Source organism: Carassius gibelio, chromosome A18 (assembly GCF_023724105.1).
Source record: "Carassius gibelio isolate Cgi1373 ecotype wild population from Czech Republic chromosome A18, carGib1.2-hapl.c, whole genome shotgun sequence".
Lineage (NCBI taxonomy): Eukaryota > Metazoa > Chordata > Actinopteri > Cypriniformes > Cyprinidae > Carassius > Carassius gibelio.
This window is the reverse complement of record NC_068388.1, coordinates 210,831-232,820: the sequence shown is the minus strand read 5'-3', so window position 1 is coordinate 232,820 and position 21,990 is coordinate 210,831. Positions and strand designations below refer to the sequence as shown.

Genomic DNA, 21,990 nt, shown 5'->3' with positions numbered 1-21,990 from the left:
CTCGCGCGGTCTCTTGCTGTACTTAATTAAAGTTAAAATTGTCTTAAACAAGATTTGAGGTTAACGCGGCGCTTTCAAGTTAGCGATGTCAATACACGAGACTACAAGTCCCGGGATGCACCGCGGCTGAGAGAGCCGGAAGAGGGCGGAGTCACTATCGGCTTTCTGACAGACGCTTTCAGGAAGTGCTCGAGGTGAGGCTTCACATCTTCCCTTTATTTCAACATTTATCGCAAAACTTAATAATTATAAAACTTATGTGTTATTAAAGCGTGTTTTTCCGACTGTAGGTTAGATGTGGTTCTTCAGGTTGTGCTGTACGAGAGCTGCTTTGATTGTTAGCCATGCTAGTTTCCTGCTGCGCGTCTCTGTTTATTAATATTAGATTAATATTAGATGAAGAGAAGTGCTTCATCAATATTTATCAGCTTTTAATGTGTGAAACAGATTTAAACTGTTGCAGTTACATTCCTTCATCAAATAAGCCTGATTCTGTGCTGTGAAACTCAGATTAATCGATTATTTAATGTGGTTTGATGGTTTTGATGAAGATGCTGACTGTCAGAAATTAACTTTTAACTTTATTTAGGCATTTGTTTTCACCAGATATACATATAATATAAATATAATGTTTTAGTCGTGTATTAATGTGAAATTTGGATGCTACTGGAGTTCATTAACACGACATCATCATTCAGTCAGATTTATATGCAAACAGATCAGAGATTTGACCTTAAAACTAGCTCTAGAATAGAGTCTTACTAACTTCATTACATATTAAAGATTGGGAAGTTTTTTTCTGGGCCTTTCTGTCTCTTTCTGTGGCTTTTTTGCCCAGAAACACCTTTCATTTCTGATTCTGAATATCCACATTCCCAGGTTTCAATTTTAATTTCATTTTCTTGTATAATTTTCATGTTTCTCATAAGTGTATTTGAGCAGCACAAATGTATATTATACACATTATTCATTTTATATATATATATATATATATATATATATATATATATGTGTGTGTGTGTGTGTGAGTGTGTGTGTGTGTGTTTGTAAAATAATCTAAATATTAAAAATCAATAAATAAAATAATATATTTGAAAGAAATTATGTAAAACTATAAATTATCATTTTAAAATCTAAAAATAAATAAATAATTTAAATGTGACTAAATACAATAAAATATTTAAAATAAAATGAGTAAAAAATAAAATATGAATTGATATTAATTAAAATAAATACGAGATTAAGAATTATTTGAATGGATGAATTGATGTTTATGGTCAAAAGCTGTCCTTCTAAACGATGGAAGAAAAGGGATCTGTCTTGGAACGTGTGTCTGTTTAACGGTGTGATGGTGTTTCAGGAGGATCCAGCCTCACATGTGTGTGTTCAGACGCTGAGATCAGCTTCCGGCAGACGCTTGTGGCCGTCGAGCGAGAGCACAATAGAACAAAACACACAGGAAGAGAGAAAAGAGAGTCAGACGGAGGAAGTCACTGCAGAAGGAGCATGACAGAGTTCTGGGTGTGTTTCAGCTGCTGCGTCGCCGAACAACCGCAGCCCGTGAGTCTCACACACACACACACACACACACACACACACCTGATGATGATGATGAAGAGGAGACCCAGATCTGTGTGTGTTGGTGTCGAATGTAAGGTGTTTTCCTCATCGTCTCTCTCTCTCTCCGTGTGTGTGTGTGTGTGTGATTGCAGAAGCGGAGGCGGAGGATAGATCGTTCTATGATCGGAGAACCCACAAACTTCGTTCACATGACACACGTGGGCTCCGGAGACATGGGCTCGAGCTCAGGAGCTGTGAGTAACCTTATACTACACTAGACCTCACTGAATCACCAGCAGGACATCAGTGAAGCCTGGTCGACATTTCTGCATTTTATATGTTCATGAATGAGCTGTGTTTGCATGATGACGAATGGATCGCTTCACTTCGTGTGTGTGTAAAGAGCAGATTTGGTTAATAAATGAGCTGTTTGTCTGGGACTCGGAGCGCTCCTGATGTGTCTGGTGTGTGTCGTCAGGTGGACTCGGTGCAGACGCAGATGAAGTCTAAAGGAGGTTATGGGAACGGCACACCGGCGAGCGTCCAGGGCTGACCGGGTGACGTCCAGCACAGAGAGAGTCCACAAGCCTCTCACATCTAGTTTAAGCTCCTGGGACCCAGGAAGAGGACGTTAGATTTCAAGGACTTCCTCGGAGAACCTGCACGTCACAGTTTTAGTCTGGATGTCCTGAGCACAGTCGATCAGAAACACTCTCTCTCCTGCTGACATTAGTAAAGTGATCAAATTCAACACCCTTTCTGTCTTAAATCAACACGTCAGGAAGATATGATGGGCTTTTCAGATCAGAATATGACTTGATTTCATGGTGTGCACTGCAGAGGACAGCAGGACTAAACCTGTGTTTATCAGCCGTTCCACTAATGAACAGAGATTAATCATATTTCAATATTCCTATCAAATATTCAATGTTGTTATGAAAATCTCGCCATTATTAGACTTCGTTTTTCTTTACATGTTGCCACAAGAACAAATGAGATGCAGTTTATAGATAGATTGGAAAGCTATAATGTTTATACTGAATAAAGCGAAAGGCATTCTCTTGTGTCTTTCAGAAGCGTCTTTATACAGAGTCCTGAAACCTAAACATTTGTTGGTGATTAAAAAGCTTGTAATTTCCCTGGAGTCCTGCTGTCCTCTACAGAACACATCACATATGAACAAATGATCATTCATCAAAATTGTTATTTCTTAGTTTTTTTCTTATTCTCTAAAAATATTCAATTCACAAAACGTGTTTTTTTCTGGGTCTCAGGAGTTTAAGGCCATATATTTAGTTTTCTCACATTTAGCTCAAATTTAAGGTCTTGGCTCAAATAAAGAAAAGTTATAATTTTTCAAATGAAAATAAATCTATTTTCTTGCCATTTTTTTTTTAAAACAATGTTTATATGGCTGAAAAGTGAGATTTATTATCTATATTTGACCTGTAAAGTTGTTTAAATCTTTCTTTTTTGTCATTTTATGGTTTAATGCGATCCGTTGCTCTCCCTGCGCTCATACGATATCATTTTATAGTTTATTTTATGAGCTCCAGCTGATAGCGTGCTGTAGATCGTGTGTTTGTGACAGTGATTTCTGATCTGGATCAGGTCACAGATTCAGAGCTGAATTCATCAGATCAGATCAGATCAGGTATTGCTCATTAATGTTAGTGATTCAGATCAGAAGTCACAGGTCACAGCATCAGATCAGACGGGTGTTCTTCCCAAGGATCCCACGCTTGTAGATATTTGTCCAATGCTACTCTTTTACTGCTTTATCGTCCTCTCACAGTAGAGATTGATCTGAATGTCTGTCAAGTGCATGATTGTGAATGTGAGGATCAAAATTCTGATTGGGTTTCTTCCATGGGTCTGTATTTATTTCATGGTTTAATGGTGGCTGGGCCACATGAGATACACAGATACACAGATTCAGCTCTGTAATAACTGCTTTTGTAACTTTTGTACCTTTCCAATGTTCGCTGGAAGTTGGAATATCTTTTTTTGTAATCTTTTAAATGTGCTGTGTTTGTGGTAAACTTGAAATGTGCATCTTACTGTAATATTTGTGCAATGCTTGTACAGGATGCATTGACAGGAAAGTATTTTTGTACAAATCGTTTCATTCTGATGCCTGAATAAAATGTCATCCTTGTAACACACTGTGTTTGTAGTGTTTGTGTGTGTGTGTGTGTGAGAGAGAAAGTGTGTGAGAGAGAGTGAGAATGTGTGTGTGTGTGTGAGAGAGAGTGAGAATGTGTGTGTGTGTGTGTGTGTGAGAGAGAGTGAGAATGTGTGTGTGTGTGTGAGAGAGAGAGAGTGAGAATGTGTGTGTGTGTGTGTGTGTATAAAAACTATATGAAAAAAGTTTTCAAAATTTAATTGAATTTCATATATTAAATATGTATAATATCAATTGAAGAGACTGCAAAAATGTTGCATGTATTTGTATTTTTTAATTGAGAATATAATTTTTAAAAAGAAGTCAAAATACAGTCACAATACTAGAAGAAAAAATATAAAAAGGGGGAATATTACAAAAAAAAATCACATCAAATGAATAAAAATTTAATCTACAAAGTCAAATAGCTTTTAAAGCCTTCTTTTTGAAGATGGTCCAAAAATACTGCTGTAAGTCAGAAAGCAGAACACATAAAAGTAGTTTCTGCCTTAAAAATGTGCGCTTATGTAGATAATAGTTTGTAAAGTTGAACTTTGTTTCGATTTGTTGACGTAGAGCGTGACGCGTGACGCGAGCAGTCATGTGACCGAGCGGCAGAACACGGAAGAGGAAGCGAAAGCATTTACCGTCACCATAAACATGACAAGCGAAACCTAGAAAGTAAGCTAATTGTTTAAAATCACCAGTTTTAAGTTAAATTAGATTGCAGAAAGTCGTCGGAAAACGCTTTGTGTCGGACAGCAATGGCAGTAAACGTGCTGTCGTTCCTCCTGCTGATGTGGTTTGGCTGTCAGGTAACTAACGCGCTGAAAATAACTGAGTAAGAGCTGAAGATTCGCGAATCAGTGAATCATCTTCTGTGTTTCTGCTCTTAGGTCGACGGTCAGCTGGCGATTCTGCACGCGTCTAATGGATCCACAGTCAGAGAATACTGTCTGGTGTACAACTCAACCTGGAGCAACATCTCAGACCGCCTGAGTGCAGCTGTGAGAGAAAACACACACACACACACACACACACACACTCTCTCACACTCAGACACACACAGTCTTATTGCTATGACGATGATCAGATGGGAATATTTGAAGCTGTTTTCACGCAGAGAGCGGCGCTCATGGTGTAAGCTTGTGTTTGAAACAGCTTCACAAACGCTCTACACAGCAGGTTACATTTCTGTGTCACTAACATGAAATACTAATAACGACAGTATAGAGGTCAAAGTTCATAATCTGATATAGCTGCGGCCGCAGTCAGAATGAGAAGCTGACCTTTGGAACACATTACGCTTCAAATAAAGATTGAAGACCGATATATTACATGATGACCGTAGAGTGACCAGTGAGTGTTGAAATACACTTCATTCAATCAAGAGACTCGTTCAAACATGACTGAATCAAGTTCAAGAAATATATATATATATAATTTCTAATAGGCTAATTTATAACATTTTAGACTAATTTATAACAATAAATAAAACATAAAAAAAACCCTAAGTGAATCAGCCTGTATTGTTTAGTTTTTGTTTAATGTCATGTTTTCAGAATCATGGGAGAACCTTGATCTCGATTCTAAAAATCTGTTATCCAGAGTCATAGCTTAATAATTAATATCTGGCATCTAACTAATAACCTACCATCATTACTGTTTCTAATAGCCTATTAAAGACTAGGATGAGCAACCTTACAGACTTTATCTGGAACAACAAGGATTTACTACATTTACAGGTGCATCTCAATAAATGAGAATGTCGAGGAAAAGTTCATTTATTTCAGTAACTCAACTCAAACTGTGAAACTTGTGTATTAAATCAGTTCAGCACACACAGACTGAAATACTTTAAGTCTTTGGTTCTTTTAATTGTGATGATTTTGGCTCACATTTAACAAAAACCCACCAATTCACGATCTCAACAAATCAGAATACTTCATAAGACCAATAAAAAAATTTAAGAAATTGTGAATTGTTGGCGTTCTGGAAAGTGTGTTCATTCACTGTACGTGCGCTCAATACTTTTCCACAACATTCTGATTTATTGAGATGCACCTGTATAATGCAGTCAAATGCTGCTTCTCATCCAGTGTGTGAAGTTCTGCAAACACACACACGCACGCACGCACACACACACACACACACACACACACACTGTATTTGTTTAGGCAGGAGGATCTCACTGAGACTTCACCATCTCTTCTTCCAGGGAGACCTGGTCAAGAGTTTCATACAAACATAACTAAAAGAGGAAAACTCAAGGGACTCGAACACAGCAACTGATTAAAAAAATAAGATCAGGAAGAACACAAGATTTCTTTACAACATTTGGCTAAAGACAAGTACACAGGGATGGTAGTGTCTCAAGTTTGACGAGAGTTTGCAGATCATTCCAAGCCCAGGGGGCAGAGAAAGTAAAAGCACATTTTCCAAACTCCAAACATACTTCTGGAACTTTTAACTTAATGTACTGTTGAGATCTAGTATGGTAACTATTTGTATAAAAAATGAGGAAATATTAGCAGGCAACTTACCTAAAAGTGCCTTAACCATGAACATATGCATATACAGCTTCCTCCTGTGATGAAGTCCATGCCAATGATTCATGAAGGAGACCATTCAGAGTATGTGAATCTGCTGCATGACTGTGTGTGTGTGTGTGTGTGTGTGTGTGTGTGTGTGTGCGCAGGTGGCCTATCCGCTGCTGAACCTGACCTCCAGTCAGCTGTGTGTGAGGGGTCAGCAGGACTCTCTGGAGGGTCAGGCTGTGGTGGTGACGAGGGGCAGCTGTGATTTCGGTCAGAAGGCTCTGGTCGCTCAGGATCTGGGTGCGTCTGTGCTTCTGATCGCCAGCATCAAGAGTATGTTGACGCCTACGGTAAACAACTCTGTGTTCAGTAAGATGAAGATTCCTGTGGCCCTGGTGAGACACCGGGACGTCCTGGACGCGCTGCAGGTGAAGATGAAGTCACTCCTCCTTCTGCACTTCACACTGGAGCCAACGTTTCAGAGCAGCTTCACTGAGAGAAACAGGAAAATAACAGTGTTAGAGTTTTCAGATTGATTGATTTGCTTCAGTTCAGGGACGATTCTCTAAAGTTCAGGGACGATTCGTTTCAGTTCAGGGACGAGGACGATTCGTTTCAGTTCAGGGATGATTCGCTTCAGTTCAGGGACGATTTGCTTCAGTTCAGGGACGATTTGCTTCAGTTCAGGGACGATTCTCTACAGTTCAGGGACGATTCGTTTCAGTTCAGGGACGAGGACGATTCGTTTCAGTTCAGGGATGATTCGCTTCAGTTCAGGGACGATTTGCTTCAGTTCAGGGACGATTTGCTTCAGTTCAGGGACGATTCTCTACAGTTCAGGGACGATTCGTTTCAGTTCAGGGACGAGGATGATTTGCTTCAGTTCAGGGACGATTCGCTTCAGTTCAGGGACGATTCTCTACAGTTCAGGGACGATTCGTTTCAGTTCAGGGATGATTCGCTTCAGTTCAGGGATGATTCGCTTCAGTTCAGGGACGATTCGCTTCAGTTCAGGGACGATTCGCTTCAGTTCAGGGACGATTCAGTTCAGTTCAGGGACGATTCTCTACAGTTCAGGGACGATTCGTTTCAGTTCAGGGACGATTCGCTTCAGTTCAGGGATGATTCGCTTCAGTTCAGGGACGATTCAGTTCAGTTCAGGGATGATTCGCTTCAGTTCAGGGACGATCCGCTTCAGTTCAGGGACGATTCGTTTCAGTTCAGGGACGATTCGCTTCAGTTCAGGGACGATCCGCTTCAGTTCAGGGACGATTCGCTTCAGTTCAGGGACGATCCGCTTCAGTTCAGGGACGATTCGCTTCAGTTCAGGGACGATCCGCTTCAGTTCAGGGACGATTCTCTACAGTTCAGGGACGATTCTCTACAGTTCAGGGACGATTCTCTACAGTTCAGGGACGATCCGCTTCAGTTCAGGGACGATTCTCTACAGTTCAGGGACGATTCTCTACAGTTCAGGGACGATTCGCTTCAGTTCAGGATGATTCGCTTCAGTTCAGGGACGATTCTCTACAGTTCAGGGACGATTCTCTACAGTTCAGGGACGATTCTCTACAGTTCAGGGACGATCCGCTTCAGTTCAGGGACGATTCTCTACAGTTCAGGGATGATTCGCTTCAGTTCAGGGACGATTCGCTTCAGTTCAGGATGATTCGCTTCAGTTCAGGGACGATCCGCTTCAGTTCAGGGACGATTCTCTACAGTTCAGGGACGATTCTCTACAGTTCAGGGACGATCCGCTTCAGTTCAGGGACGATCCGTTTCAGTTCAGGGACGATTCTCTACAGTTCAGGGACGATTCTCTACAGTTCAGGGACGATCCGCTTCAGTTCAGGGACGATCCGTTTCAGTTCAGGGACGATTCGCTTCAGTTCAGGGACGATTCTCTACAGTTCAGGGACGATTCGCTTCAGTTCAGGGACGATTCAGTTCAGTTCAGGGACGATTCGCTTCAGTTCAGGGACGATTCAGTTCAGTTCAGGGACGATTCGCTACAGTTCAGGGACGATTCTCTACAGTTCAGGGACGATTCAGTTCAGTTCAGGGACGATTCACTACAGTTCAGGGACGATTCTCTACAGTTCAGGGACGATTCAGTTCAGTTCAGGGACGATTCACTACAGTTCAGGGACGATTCGCTTCAGTTCAGGGACGATTCGCTTCAGTTCAGGGACGATTCGCTTCAGTTCAGGGACGATTCGCTTCAGTTCAGGGACGATTCTCTACAGTTCAGGGACGATTCAGTTCAGTTCAGGGACGATTCTCTACAGTTCAGGGACGATTCTCTACAGTTCAGGGACGGTTCAGTTCAGGGACGATTCACTACAGCTCAGGGACGATTCAGTTCAGTTCAGGGACGATTCGCTTCAGTTCAGTGATGATTCGGTTCAGTGTCGATTCACTTCAGATAATTGTCAGTTCAGTTAATTGTTGATTTCAGGGTTTCTGCAGGTCTAAAAAGCATCTTATTTTGCCACAAATTAAGGCCTTGAAAAGATCTTAAATCAGAGCAGAAAGTCTTGAATTCATAAAGTTGTGGCATTAAATGTTGAATGTCTTGCTTTTCCAGAACAAATATCAAAACATTTTTGAGAAATTTAACAAAATGAAGTGAGTTTTTGATTCAGATAAAAATAACAAATATCTGTCAGTGGGGAATGAAAAATTGTTTCAGATTGAATGAAGTAGATTTTTTTTTTTCTGGGCCCATTAGAAGATATTTTTTCTTGTTTTAATCTGTAATTCACTTCATTTAGATCAGCTTCTCAGAAAACAAGAATCCTTATTTTAAGTCACTTTGTTTCTCCAGTAAATGTGTCTTGATTTATGAGATTTGCGCTGGAAAAAGACAGAAATACTGAGGCAGAGCAGCAGCCATGTCATCAGAAGACACAGTTAAAGTTATTTCAGTGTTGTTGTTTTGTAACATGAATGAAAATGTAATGGAGATCAGTTACACATTTCTATTTAGAGATCATACTGACACATTGTGTTTTCTTCAGTTTATTTCTGACATTATCTTGCTCTTAAAAAGTCTTCCATTTCTTCACAAAAGTTTTAAATGTACCTTGGTAAACCCTGCAGAACAGTTAACAGAATCATGAGCTGGTGGTGTTCCTCTCAGGTGTTTCCTCAGGGGATGGAGGTGAGGTTATACGCTCCTCCTCTTCCTCCGTTTGACGCCAGCATCATCGTCATGTTTCTGATCGCTGTGTTCACGGTGATGATGGGGGGATTCTGGAGCGGCGCGGCCGAGAAGTGAGTAGCTGGTCATCATCGTTAGCTCCCGTGTGGATCAGGTGTTGACCGGTGTGTGTGTGTGTGTGTGTGTGTGCTCAGGCTGAAGCAGGCCCCGGGGTCTGAGTGTGACGCGGCTCAGGGACTCTCTGACAGCAGTGAGGTCTCGCTCTACTCTCCTCTGAAGGTGCTGCTGTTCGTGGCCATGATGTGTGTGATGCTGGTGCTCATGTACTTCTTCTACCGCTGGCTCGGTGAGTCCTGCTGCTTTATAATATTAGTGTTCATGAAGCGAAGGATGAGACTGACTGATGCTTGTTTCTCCTGCAGTTTATGTGATTATCGTCATATTCTGCCTGGCCTCAGCGTCAGCGCTCTATAACTGCCTGGATTCACTGATGACTGCACTGGGCTGCAGCACACTCAGGTCAGAAAACACACACACACACACACTCACACACACATATAGACACACACACACACACGCACGCACACATTCGCACACACACACACACACATTCAAACGCTCAGGTGCATGCGCACACACGCACACTCACTCGCACACACTCACACACACTCGCAAACACACGTTCACACACACGCACTCACACACACGTGCACACACTCAAACGCTCACGTGCATGCACACTCTCTCTCACACACACACACACTCGCACATACAGGCACACACACACACACACATGCACTCGCACATACACACACACACACATGCACTCGCACATACACACACACACTCACGTGCATGCACACTCACACACACACACACACACTCACGTGCATGCACACTCTCTCACACACTCACATGCATGCACACTCACACACACTTGCACAAACGCTCATGTGCATGCACACTCTCTCGCACACACACATGCACACACACACACACAGTATATTATGAACTGAATTTATTTTCAATGAAACGTAATCTTGAAATGTTGTGTGAACTGCTCTTTACAAATAAACCTTCCTCTCTCAGTCGACACATGTGAACTAAACCTCATTATAAAGTCTTTGTGGAATATGAGCGAAGCGTGTGTTAAATACTAAAAGGTTGATAGCATTATTATATGAGCAGCACTGGAGCAGCAGGGTTTGTTCTTCTGCTGATGTCACTGAGCTCCGCCTCTGACTCCGCCTCTGAACTTGTTTCTCCAGTGTTTCCTGTGGAGAGAGAAGTGTGTCAGTACGTTCACTGCTGATCGCCGCCTTCTGCATCACGCTGTCTGTCATCTGGGGAGTGTACCGCAACGACGACAGGTCTCACACACACACACACACACACACACATCTGCTCCAGACTTATTCACACACAGTTTGTCAGATTGAAAGTGTCTCTGATGAGTCTCCTCTCATTGGTTGTGGTCACTCTTAGTTTCTCACTTCTGTGTTCAGTGTGTGTTTGCGTGCGTGCTGAGCTTTATCTGCTGAAACACACAGCAGATTGTGTCATAACTTCTGTTTTCTGTCACTGTGTAATAACAGTGATATTCAGAATAAAAACACAATGGAGCAGTTCATTAATTGAAAGGCTGCATGAGTTTATTTCCATGCGAGCAGAACATGATGCACTGTATTTATCATCAAATACTCAACATCTTTGTTTAATAATATTACAGCTTTTTTTTTTTAAGTTGCGATAGCTATTTTTATTCACACTTTGCTGCACTCCTGCATGGAGGCGGAGTCTGAGTGATGTCTCACATGATCGGAGCGTCTCTGTCCGTGTCTCTGTCCGTGTCTCTGTCCCGTGTCTCTGTCCGTGTCTCTGTCCCGTGTCTCTGTCCCGTGTCTCTGTCCGTGTCTCTGTCCCGTGTCTCTGTCCGTGTCTCTGTCCGTGTCTCTGTCCGTGTCTCTGTCCGTGTCTCTGTCCCGTGTCTCTGTCCGTGTCTCTGTCCGTGTCTCTGTCCGTGTCTCTGTCCCGTGTCTCTGTCCGTGTCTCTGTCCGTGTCTCTGTCCGTGTCTCTGTCCCGTGTCTCTGTCCGTGTCTCTGTCCGTGTCTCTGTCCCGTGTCTCTGTCCCGTGTCTCTGTCCGTGTCTCTGTCCCGTGTCTCTGTCCCGTGTCTCTGTCCGTGTCTCTGTCCCGTGTCTCTGTCCGTGTCTCTGTCCGTGTCTCTGTCCCGTGTCTCTGTCCCGTGTCTCTGTCCCGTGTCTCTGTCCCGTGTCTCTGTCCGTGTCTCTGTTCCGTGTCTCTGTTCCGTGTCTCTGTCCGTGTCTCTGTCCCGTGTCTCTGTCCCGTGTCTCTGTCCCGTGTCTCTGACCGTGTCTCTGTCCGTGTCTCTGACCGTGTCTCTGTCCCGTGTCTCTGTCCCGTGTCTCTGTCCCGTGTCTCTGTCCCGTGTCTCTGTCCCGTGTCTCTGTCCGTGTCTCTGTCCGTGTCTCTGTCCCGTGTCTCTGTCCGTGTCTCTGTTCCGTGTCTCTGTTCCGTGTCTCTGTTCCGTGTCTCTGTCCCGTGTCTCTGTCCGTGTCTCTGTCCCGTGTCTCTGTCCCGTGTCTCTGTCCGTGTCTCTGTCCGTGTCTCTGTCCGTGTCTCTGTCCCGTGTCTCTGTCCGCGTCTCTGTCCGCGTCTCTGTCCCGTGTCTCTGACCGTGTCTCTGTCCCGTGTCTCTGTCCCGTGTCTCTGTCCCGTGTCTCTGTCTCTGTCCCGTGTCTCTGTCCCGTGTCTCTGTCCCGTGTCTCTGACCGTGTCTCTGTCCGTGTCTCTGACCGTGTCTCTGATGTCTGCAGGTGGATCTGGATCCTTCAGGATCTGCTAGGAATCGCCTTCTGCCTGAACTTCCTGAAAACCATCAGTCTGTCAAACTTCAAGGTGAGCTGAGTTCTCAGAGTCACTCCGGCGCTGTGTCTTTGTGTGTGTGTGACGTGTGTGTGACGTGTGTGTGTGTGTGCTCGTTCTGCAGATCTGTGTGATTCTGCTCAGTCTGCTGCTGCTCTACGACGTCTTCTTCGTCTTCATCACACCATTCCTGACACCGGTGAGTATCAGCAGATCAGCTCTCAGTAGCGTCTGCTCAAGCTCTCATCCTGATGTGTGTGTGTGTGTGTGTGTGCAGAACGGAGAGAGCATCATGGTGCAGGTGGCTCTGGGCCCCGGCGCTGGAGGGAAGGTGAGCGAGAGCCTCGTGTGATCTGTGTGTGACTGATGTGCGGCTCACTAACTACAGCTTCTGCTTTCAGGGAGACAGCAATGTAGTGGAGGTTCCAGGAGACCAAACAACCTCCTACGAGAAAGTGAGACAGACACACACACACACACACACACACACACACACACATTTAGAATTGAGAGAAAAAAATGTGTTATTAATAGTTTAATATGGCTATGAATATTTTATAATTATATTGTGGCATATAATTACTGAATCACAATATAAATCTATTATCATTACACATTCTCCTTCGATTCATCTAATTAAAGGAGAATTACTTGTAAAAACATTGTTTCAAAGTAGCGTTACAGTAAATTCTTCTTCTGCCTTCAGCAGATTATAGTTCACACTGTAAGAATATACAGAAAGCATGTGTGAAGTGTTCATGGTTCTGTGTGTGTGTGTGTGTGTGTGTGTGTGGTCCAGCTGCCGGTGGTGATGCGTATCCCACAGTTCTCTGCGCTGGCTCAGAATCTGTGTATGATGCAGTTCTCCATCCTGGGCTACGGTGACATCATCATACCAGGTCAGACACTGCCCGGGGGCGGGGCTAGGGCCAGGGGCGGGGCCAGCAGCTCTGAGCCGTGATGATGAATGTGTGTGTGTGTGTGTGCAGGTCTGCTGGTGGCCTACTGTCACAGGTTTGACGTGTGGATGGGGAACTCCAGAAGAGTCTACTTCATCTCCTGCAGCGTGGGTACGAGCTTCTCCTGATGATCCTCCAGCAGCAGAGACTGTGCTCTAACGGCGTGTGTGTGTGTGTGTGCAGCGTACGCCGTGGGTCTGCTGCTGACCTTCGTTGTGATGCTGTTGTCTCAGATGGGTCAGCCGGCGCTGCTGTACCTGGTTCCCTGTACGCTCCTGACCAGCTCCGTCCTCGCCGGCGTCCGCAAGGAGTTCACACACTTCTGGAGCGGCTCGGGGACGTATCAGGTGACCACACGTGATTCATGAGCTCGTAACACACACACACACACACACTTCAGTTCTTCACCTCACACGCAGCGATCGCTTCAGTGACACTCACTGAATTAAAGCCGCAGAATAGACTCGAGGAAACACAATATATAACTAACTTCACTATGAGATCAAATAAGTGCGAGATTCATGAGCACCATACGACGTTCAGCGCTGCGGAAATAGACACGAAAACACTTCATTGAGTTTTTGCCACAGTTTCAAAGATGCATTTAAATGATTAAAACTAGAGTTTATATGAACACTACCGTCTAGAGTTTGGGGTCAGAAAGATGTTTTCTTCTGCTCATCAAGGATGAATTTATTTGATCAAAAATACAGGAAGAAATGTAATATTGCGAAACATTATTACGATGTAAAGTAACGTTTTTCTGTTGTAATATAATTCCAAATGTAATGTATTTCTGTGATGCTCCGCTGTATTTTCAGCATCATTCCTCCAGTCTTCAGTGTCACATGATCTTCAGAAATCAGAATAATATGATCATTTATTATTAGAATTATCAATGATCAAATAGCAATCTTTTCTAACAATATACACTACTGTTCAAAAGTTGGAGTTAAGAAATTAAAACTTTCATTCAGCAAGGATGTGATAAATTAAGAAGTGACCGCAAAGATTTCTATTTGGAATAAATGCTCTTCTTTTTTACTTTTTATTCATCAAAGAATCCTGAAAAAAGTATTGCAGTTTAACACATATATGATTGATCATTGATAATTCTAATAATAAATCATCATATCAGACTGATTTCTGAAGATCATGTGACACTGAAGACTGGAGGAATGATGCTGAAAATACAGCGGAGCATCACAGAAATAAATATTTTAAAGGATATTAAAATAGAAACCATTATTTGATATTGTAATAATATTTACAAGATTACTGTATTTTTCAGATTTTTTTTGATCAAATAAAAGCAGCGTCGATGAGCAGAAGAGACTTCTTTAAAACATTACAAGTCTCACTGATCCCAGACTGTTGACCTGTGTGTGTGTGTGTGTGTGTGTGTGTCTGTCTGTGTCTGTGGGTATGAGTGAGTGTGTGTGTGTGTGTGTGTGTGTGTGTCTGTCTGAGTCTCTCTCTGTGTGTGTGTGTGTGTGGGTCTGTGTCTCTGTGTTTATGTAGAAAGGTGAGCTGATGAAGAACAGTTTATTCACTTTATATGCTTTAGACATGAAAAACATCCACGTTTCACATCATTATTGGGTGCTTTAATAATAGAATCAGGTATGTGATGATATAAACAGAGTGAACTGAATCAGTTCATTAACCGAACTGTCCAAAAGAATCAGTTCACAGAGAAGAATCATATTTCCCTGTTTGACTCTCTTACAGTAATAATGCTGTACATACAGTAATCATCAGTTCCGATCATAAGATCTCAGAATATCATCAGGAGACACTGCAGTCATTTAATGTTCCCTGATATGATTTATTTGACTCTTAAAGTGACGGTAGCTATTGACTTGTATATTATAATACACAATGGAGCACAGCTTCAGCTAAAAATCATCTTTACTCTTTTACTGGAGACAAACAGTGGTCTGAGTTAATCAGCAGCAGATGTTCATGGGTTCGATTCCAGGGAATGCATAAACCTTAAATGCACTGTAAGTCTGCAACTAAGAGCAAGCTAAAGTTTTTAAAGTCTCAGCATATTTGCCTAAACAATAATAATGTATCTGTGTTTCTGGACGGGGACTTCTGTGTGTGTGTGAGAGAGAGGTGTGTTATCCAAGAAACACATATATGTGTGTGTATGCTGTGTTGTAAGACTTGAAATGTGACTTGATCTCCATCAGGTCCTGGACGAGTCTAGGAAGCCCTTGTTATCAGGTTTGAGCTCTTGTTTTCCTCCTCCTCCTCCATCACTTCTGCTCAGTGCTGCCCTCTGTCTGTCTGTCTGTCTGCATGTGTTCCTGCTGCTTCCTGCTCTAATGCGTCACTTCCTGTAGTGCACGTGTTCACCACACGGTGGCGCTACAGTACACGTCTAGATGAGCTGCTTCTGTCTCTCCAGCATGTTTATGATTTATTTCAGTTTCTCTCCTGCTAGTTTGATTCAACTAACACACTGTCAAGTGTAGATATAGATGCCAATATATCGTTTAAAATGTGTGTGTGTGTGTGTGTGTGTTTGTACAGGTGCTGGTCATATAATTAGATATAATCAAAAAGTTGATCTATTTCTCTAATTCCATTCAAAAAGTGAAACTTGTATATTATGTTCATTACACACAGACTGATATATTTCAAATGTTTATTTCTATTAATTCTGATGATTATAACTGACAACTAAGGAAAATCCCAAATTCAGTATCTCAGAAAATTAGAATATTGTGAAAAGGTTCAATATTGAAGACACCTGGTGTCACACTGTAATCAGGTAATTAACTCAAAACACCTGCAAAGCCTTTAAATGATCTCTCAGTCTAGTTCTGTAGGATACACAATAATGGGGAAGACTGCTGACCTGACAGTTGTCCAAAAAACGAACTTTGACACCTTGCACAAGGAGGGCAAGACACAAAAGGTCATTGTAAAAGAGGCTGGCTGTTCACAGAGCTCTGTGTCCAAGCACATTAATAGAGAGGAGAAGGGAAGGAGAAGATGTGATAGAAAAAAGTGTACAAGTAATAGAGATAACTGCACCCTGGAGAGGATTGTGAAACAAAACCCATTCAAAAATGTGGGGGAGATTCAAAAAGAGTGGACTGCAGCTGGAGCCAGTGCTTCAAGAACCACTACACACAGACGTCTGCAAGACATGGGTTTCAGCTTCACATTCCTTGTGTCAAGACACTCTTGAACAACAGACAGCGTCAGAAGTGTCTCGCTTCAGAAAGGACTGGACGGCTGCTGAGTGGTCCACGGTTATGTTCTCTGATGAAAGTAAATCAGGGTCCCAGAGTCTGGAGGAAGAGAGGAGAGACACACAATCCACGTTGCTTGAGTCCAGTGTAAAGTTTCCACAGTCAGTGATGGTTTGGGGTGTCATGTCATCTGCTGGTGTTGGTCCACTGTGTTTTCTGGGGTCAAAGGTCAACACAGCCGTATACCAGGAAGTTTTAGAGCACTTCCTGCTTCCTGCTGCTGACCAACTTTATGGAGATGCAGATTTCATTCTCCAACAGGACTCTGCACCTGCACTCAGTGCCAAAGCTTCCAGTACCTGGTTTAAGGACCATGGTATCCCTGTTCTTAATCTGCCTGCAGATTCGCCTGACCTTAACCCCAGAGAGAATCTGTGAGGTATTGTGAAGAGGAAGATGTGATATATCAGAGCCAAGAATGCAGAAGAGCTGAAGGCCACTATCAGAGCAACCTGGTCTCTCATAACACCTGAGCAGTGCCACAGACTGATCCACTCCATGCCACGCCGCATTGCTGCAGTCATTCAGACACAAGAGACACAACTCAGTATTGAGTGCTGCACATGATCATACTTTACATGTTCATACTTTTCAGTTGGACAAGATTTCTAAAAATCCTTTCTTTGCATTAGTCTTAAATTATATTCTATTTTTCTGAGATATTGAATTTGGGATTTTCCTTAGTTGTCGGTTATAATCAGCAAAATTAAAATAAACATTTGAATATTCAAATATATTCTAATTATATTACCAGCACCTGTGTGTACATAGATATTAATGCTTATACATATATATATATATATATATGTATAAATCATGTTTTTTTCTTTTGCATACTTGTGGTTTCAAAAGTTCTTGTATTTTTTAATGTTATTTTTGAATTTTTCCATGAAAGTTATTGATGAATCATGCTGCATGAGAATATTGTTCGTGAATAAGTCTCATTGTATCAAAACTAAAATGAAAACACATTTACAGATGTTGTTTTCATGCTGCTGGTAGAACAATCTTTTGTTGTATGTGAGTGTAGTGCTGCTCTCTCTGTTCCAGTAACTCCTGTCTCTGTCTCTTCAGAGGGAGACGCCGGACGCACCGCTGGACTGAGGAGCTGCTGAGACTCACACTGACCAGTGTTTCCTGTGACACACAGCTGGATCTGATGAGAGTCGTGTGTGTGTGTGTGTGTGTGTGTGTGTGTGTGACCGATCATCATCACACTGGGACACTTTACTAAAACATCAGACTGTCTGAAAATTACTCTATAAGGGGCCTTAACCAGATCAACCTGCTGTTTTTTGTCTTTCACTTTTTTAATGTAATCATTTTTTTAATTTTGGGGATATTTGACAAAAACCTGATGACCAGTCTAACTCTCTTTCTCTGTAATCTGAATAAATACAAATCTGAAAACTGTGTGTTTACACGTCTTCATCAGTCGAGAGCTCAGTGGAACTAGAAGACTGTGTTGCTGATATTAGTATGTGGTGGTTCTTTGACTGTTGCATGTAATTCTGAAATCAGCATATTTCAAAAAGTTCTTTGTGACAAACCACTTTGATCTGTACATTTAACAGTATCAGTCGGTCATAGCTTCACATGTCAAACCTCTAACACATGGAGGTATTTGACCAGCTAATAACTCTTTAGAGATTATAACATAAAGAGTGAAACAGCAGCAGGAAGACAGAACCAGGTATGTGTGAGCATCCTGTCTCTGGGGTCACGTTGTGACATCACATCCTGTTTGTGTGCTCCTATTTCAGTGGAACTGCTCCAGAGTTCATTTTACGCACCACGTGAACATGTCTTTTAGAAATGTCATATAAATGCAAATAAACTCACACCAGTTGTTTTGTATCTTTAGGATTGGTGTTTGGATTGCAGTGTGAATCAGAACTAAATGTATTTTTATGGGATGAAGTTAGACCCAAGATGATTAATAGATGCACGCAAAAATATCAATGTACTACATCAATTTAATACATGTATCTAAAGAACCACAAACAAATGCCTTTCAATTTGATTCGGGATTAAATGATTGTGCAGCGATTTGTACACATACAGATATGTTTGCTAATATAAATGTTCTGTTCTGCATTAATATATCATACATTGCTCATGCAAAAAGGAATCCACGCATTTGTGGATCGGGTGACACGCGTGCATTAAATGACGAGTCGATCTTGTTCGGTTACTTTCGTTCTGCACTTTACGCCTTGCCCGATCCACACACACACACACACACACACACACACACACACACACACACACACACAGAGCCACAGAGAAACATGAGATGACCACTAGATGGCACTACAGCCCACTCACGCGCGCATTCCACTGTGCACAGTTTATGATCGTTACATTGTGTTTTCTTTGTTTCTTTTTGGTTTGGCTATTCTCCTCTGTCCGTATAAATACAATAATGATGTTTTATTGAACTTGTTCTAACTTCATCCCATATTTTTTTGGTCTGGGGCAAAGGAAAGGAGAGCTGAACTGATGATCACTGAATCCTCAATGAACTTGTGCTGGAAATGACTCTATTATTGAATTCTTGGGTTATTAACAATCACATTTCCTACTTGACACTGTAAAGCTGCTTTGACACCAGTATTGTATAAAGTGCTATAAAAATAGAAAAAAAGAGAAGTGAACTACAAATGTAGAAACACTTATTGTCTGCTTGAGTGTGTGTGTTTGTATTAGTTAGTGTGTGTTTGTCCAAACTGCCAGTGGCTGCTGGTGAGTGTTTGTGTATGTGTGTGTGTGTGTGTGTGTAGGGGTGTCACGATATACCGACAATAACCGTGATATTCAAAGCAACAATTATCGATATCGTGTTAATTTTGTGTGTGATGATATACTGGTGTAAGTGATAACCGCAATATTTAAAATGAAGTTCTCTCATGATAACACCACAATATAGCACTTAAAACAAAATACATTGCGTCAAAGCACTGAACAACATTCATTAGGAAAACTGTGTGTCAATAATGCAGAATGATAGTTAAAGGCAGTTCATCATTGAATTCAGTGATGTCATCTCTGTTAAGTTTAAATAGTGTCTGTGCATTTATTTGCAATCAAGTCAATGATATCACTGTAGATGAAGTGACCCCAACTAAGCAAGCCAGAGGCGACAGCGGCAAGGAACCGAAACTCCATCGGTGACAGAATTGAAGTGTCTGTGTGTGTGTGTGAGTTTGAGTATGTGTGTGTTAGAGTGTGAGTGAGAGTATGTGTGTGTGTGTGCTAAGTGTGAGTGAGTGAGAGTGTTAGAGTGTGAGTGAAAGAAAGTGTGAAGTGTGTTAGTGAGAGTATGCGTGTGTGTTAAGTGTGAGTGAGTCTTAGTCATGGATCTTGGATTTCTTGTGCTGTGAGGATTAATATTGTTCCGGATGATCATCACCATACTCCTGTACAACTTCTCTCTCTCTCACACACACATACACACACACACACTTCCAGCAGTGTGTCTGTAGGCTAGCGTGAGACGCGAGGCCGCTCCTCCCCGAGCATGTGACGCGCATGTGACGCGCTGCAGGCTGACTCAGCGGGGGGACGGGCTCAAACCCGACTCCGTCACGCCGCGTCAGTCCGGAGTCGCACAATTATGAAAAATCCACCTTCCGCTGGAGCTGCAGCGGACGCACACGACTCCCACCGCCGCCACCGGGCTTTCCTTGCAAGGCTTACCGAGCAGCACGGCGCCGATAGATGGCTAGACGCCCCGGATCAGCGCCTCGAGAGTCTGAACGGTGAAGAGAATGGTACGGAACCCTGTCGCTTTCTTTCGTTTGCGTGGCGCGGGCGCCGAGTGCGTGTTTGCTGCATGAGACGGACGCGCTGACAGCTGAGCTCCGCTGAGGCTCGGGCATCGCGTCGCGTCGAGGCTTTCTGGCTCGTGGTTCGCCGCTAGCTTTAGCTGCTGTGAGTGACGCGTGTGCGCACCGAGCCCCGGTACCGGCGAGGTCTGGCGTCGCGTTCACGCTGCCGTAGTACGCAGATCTCAATGATCGCGCGCGTCCACAGTCATAGCCTCCGGTGATGGAAACAGTCGCGTTAGCTTAACGTTAGCTGCTCGCGCGCAGTCGCTTTCTCTGCTCCCTGACATTAGCGGACTAAACAGCTTCACGCAGAGAGCCGTGATAACATTAATGACAGTTAAATACAACAGAATTGATAAACAGAAGTACCGAGTTGGCGCCGCGCGCGGATGCTGGATGGCGCGAGTTCTGAGGAAATGCCTGCGACGCTTGTGTCACGCGTTGGATTTTCGATGTCGCGCTGTTTTTCTGTTCAGTAATACTTTGAAAATGTGTTTGTGTTCATGAAAACGAATTTAAGTTGTAACCCGACGCTCCTCTCCCTCAGCGCATGCTGTCAGTGAGGCGGCGGGAGCGCGCACGGAGCGTCACGTGTCCTCACGTACACGCGCGATTAATCAAGTAACGTTAAAGTAAAAATAAAGAAAAAGGTCGAATCCAGCAATGGTGAGTGATTCGTATGCAGCTCAAAATGATAAAAAGTAATATTGCAGTCTTATGTTTTGAAACTGACTTGACCAAAAGTGTTGATGAGCGTCTGTTTGTCCTTTGTCATTAGTGCAAACTGACTGAAAACTTAAAAAATAAAAAAAACATTTAATAGAAGAACCATTTTTGGTTCCCCAGAGAACATTTTTATGAACCACTATTAAAAACAACCATGTTTTCTTGTAAAGATGGGGTATAATGATTAACCGCAAGCAGGTTGAAAATCAGTTAAAATATGTGACTTCAAATCAGTTGAGATTCAAAACAAATTACGATTCAGTTAGTGGAAGGAGTTTTTATGAATGTGTGTCTGAGGGGAGCTTACTGTCTTTAAAGTTTAGATGGTATTTTCTCTCTGCATATTAAAGTTCATGAGTGCAGCTCTGCTTTGTTTACAGCGGTAACCAAGGAAACGCTTTAAGCTCCCCCTGCTGGCCGAGAGTGGATCTGCGTCTCCTTCAGCTCGTCTGCTGCTTCTGTTTCGTACTGATGTTTTATGTATAGTTTCACAAAACTGAAGTCTGATCATTCTGTTTTTGCTTCAAAATTCGAAATTATACAATTTAATTAAGATTAAAAACTGTTGCATGTATCCAGCATCTTTGTTTGAATCATGATCGAAATGCAGTGGTTGCCTTTCATTTTAAATGGACAGAAGACAAGCAAAGCCTTATTTTTAGTTTATATGAAGAGATTTTTTTTTATTTGTCACTTATTTATTTGATTAAATATAATTTTGTTTAAAAAAAAAACGAAACAAATCGGATCGTGAGTTGAGTGCATCGTTGCATCCCTAGTTTACTGTAGTAAAGTGACATTATTCCAGAATTCATTCTAAGCATCTCTTCATGAGGGTGTTCAGTCTCTCTGATGGTTTGAGGTCTTGTCTCCTGACCTGTGGTCATTCTGGAGGA

At 42.5% G+C, this 21,990-nt stretch overlaps 3 protein-coding genes across 4 annotated transcripts in view; all 3 read left to right on the top strand.

Annotated features, from left to right (window-relative positions):
- The first annotated feature begins 44 nt into the window (after window positions 1–44).
- LOC127934131 (CDC42 small effector protein 2-like) lies at window positions 45–3,721 on the top strand. Its single transcript, XM_052531297.1, has 4 exons — window positions 45–194; window positions 1,361–1,560; window positions 1,713–1,814; window positions 2,039–3,721. Exons 2-4 carry the CDS (start codon window positions 1,507–1,509, stop codon window positions 2,111–2,113), a joined length of 231 nt encoding a protein of 76 aa, XP_052387257.1. The 5' UTR covers window positions 45–194; window positions 1,361–1,506; the 3' UTR covers window positions 2,114–3,721.
- A 599-nt stretch (window positions 3,722–4,320) lies between these two features.
- LOC127934129 (signal peptide peptidase-like 2A) lies at window positions 4,321–17,948 on the top strand. Of its 2 annotated transcripts, XM_052531293.1 has the most exons (16): window positions 4,325–4,539; window positions 4,621–4,731; window positions 6,423–6,689; window positions 9,404–9,537; window positions 9,619–9,770; window positions 9,847–9,943; window positions 10,693–10,794; window positions 12,262–12,343; window positions 12,435–12,509; window positions 12,588–12,641; window positions 12,712–12,765; window positions 13,110–13,209; window positions 13,300–13,380; window positions 13,453–13,616; window positions 15,468–15,501; window positions 17,613–17,948. In XM_052531293.1, the coding sequence occupies exons 1-16, from the start codon at window positions 4,489–4,491 to the stop codon at window positions 17,651–17,653; spliced, it is 1,599 nt and encodes a 532-aa protein (XP_052387253.1). In that variant the 5' UTR covers window positions 4,325–4,488; the 3' UTR covers window positions 17,654–17,948. The 2 variants fall into 2 exon arrangements, with proteins under 2 accessions (XP_052387254.1, XP_052387253.1); XM_052531294.1 differs by lacking the exon at window positions 15,468–15,501 and having other exon boundaries at window positions 4,321–4,539.
- A 2,042-nt stretch (window positions 17,949–19,990) lies between these two features.
- The window catches only part of LOC127934128 (transient receptor potential cation channel subfamily M member 7-like), a 33,741-nt gene continuing 31,741 nt past the window's right edge, over window positions 19,991–21,990 (top strand). Inside the window, exon 1 of the mRNA XM_052531292.1 lies at window positions 19,991–20,311. Within this exon, the coding sequence (XP_052387252.1) occupies window positions 20,309–20,311 (3 nt within the window). The 5' untranslated portion in view covers window positions 19,991–20,308. The remainder of the gene's footprint in view (window positions 20,312–21,990) is intronic.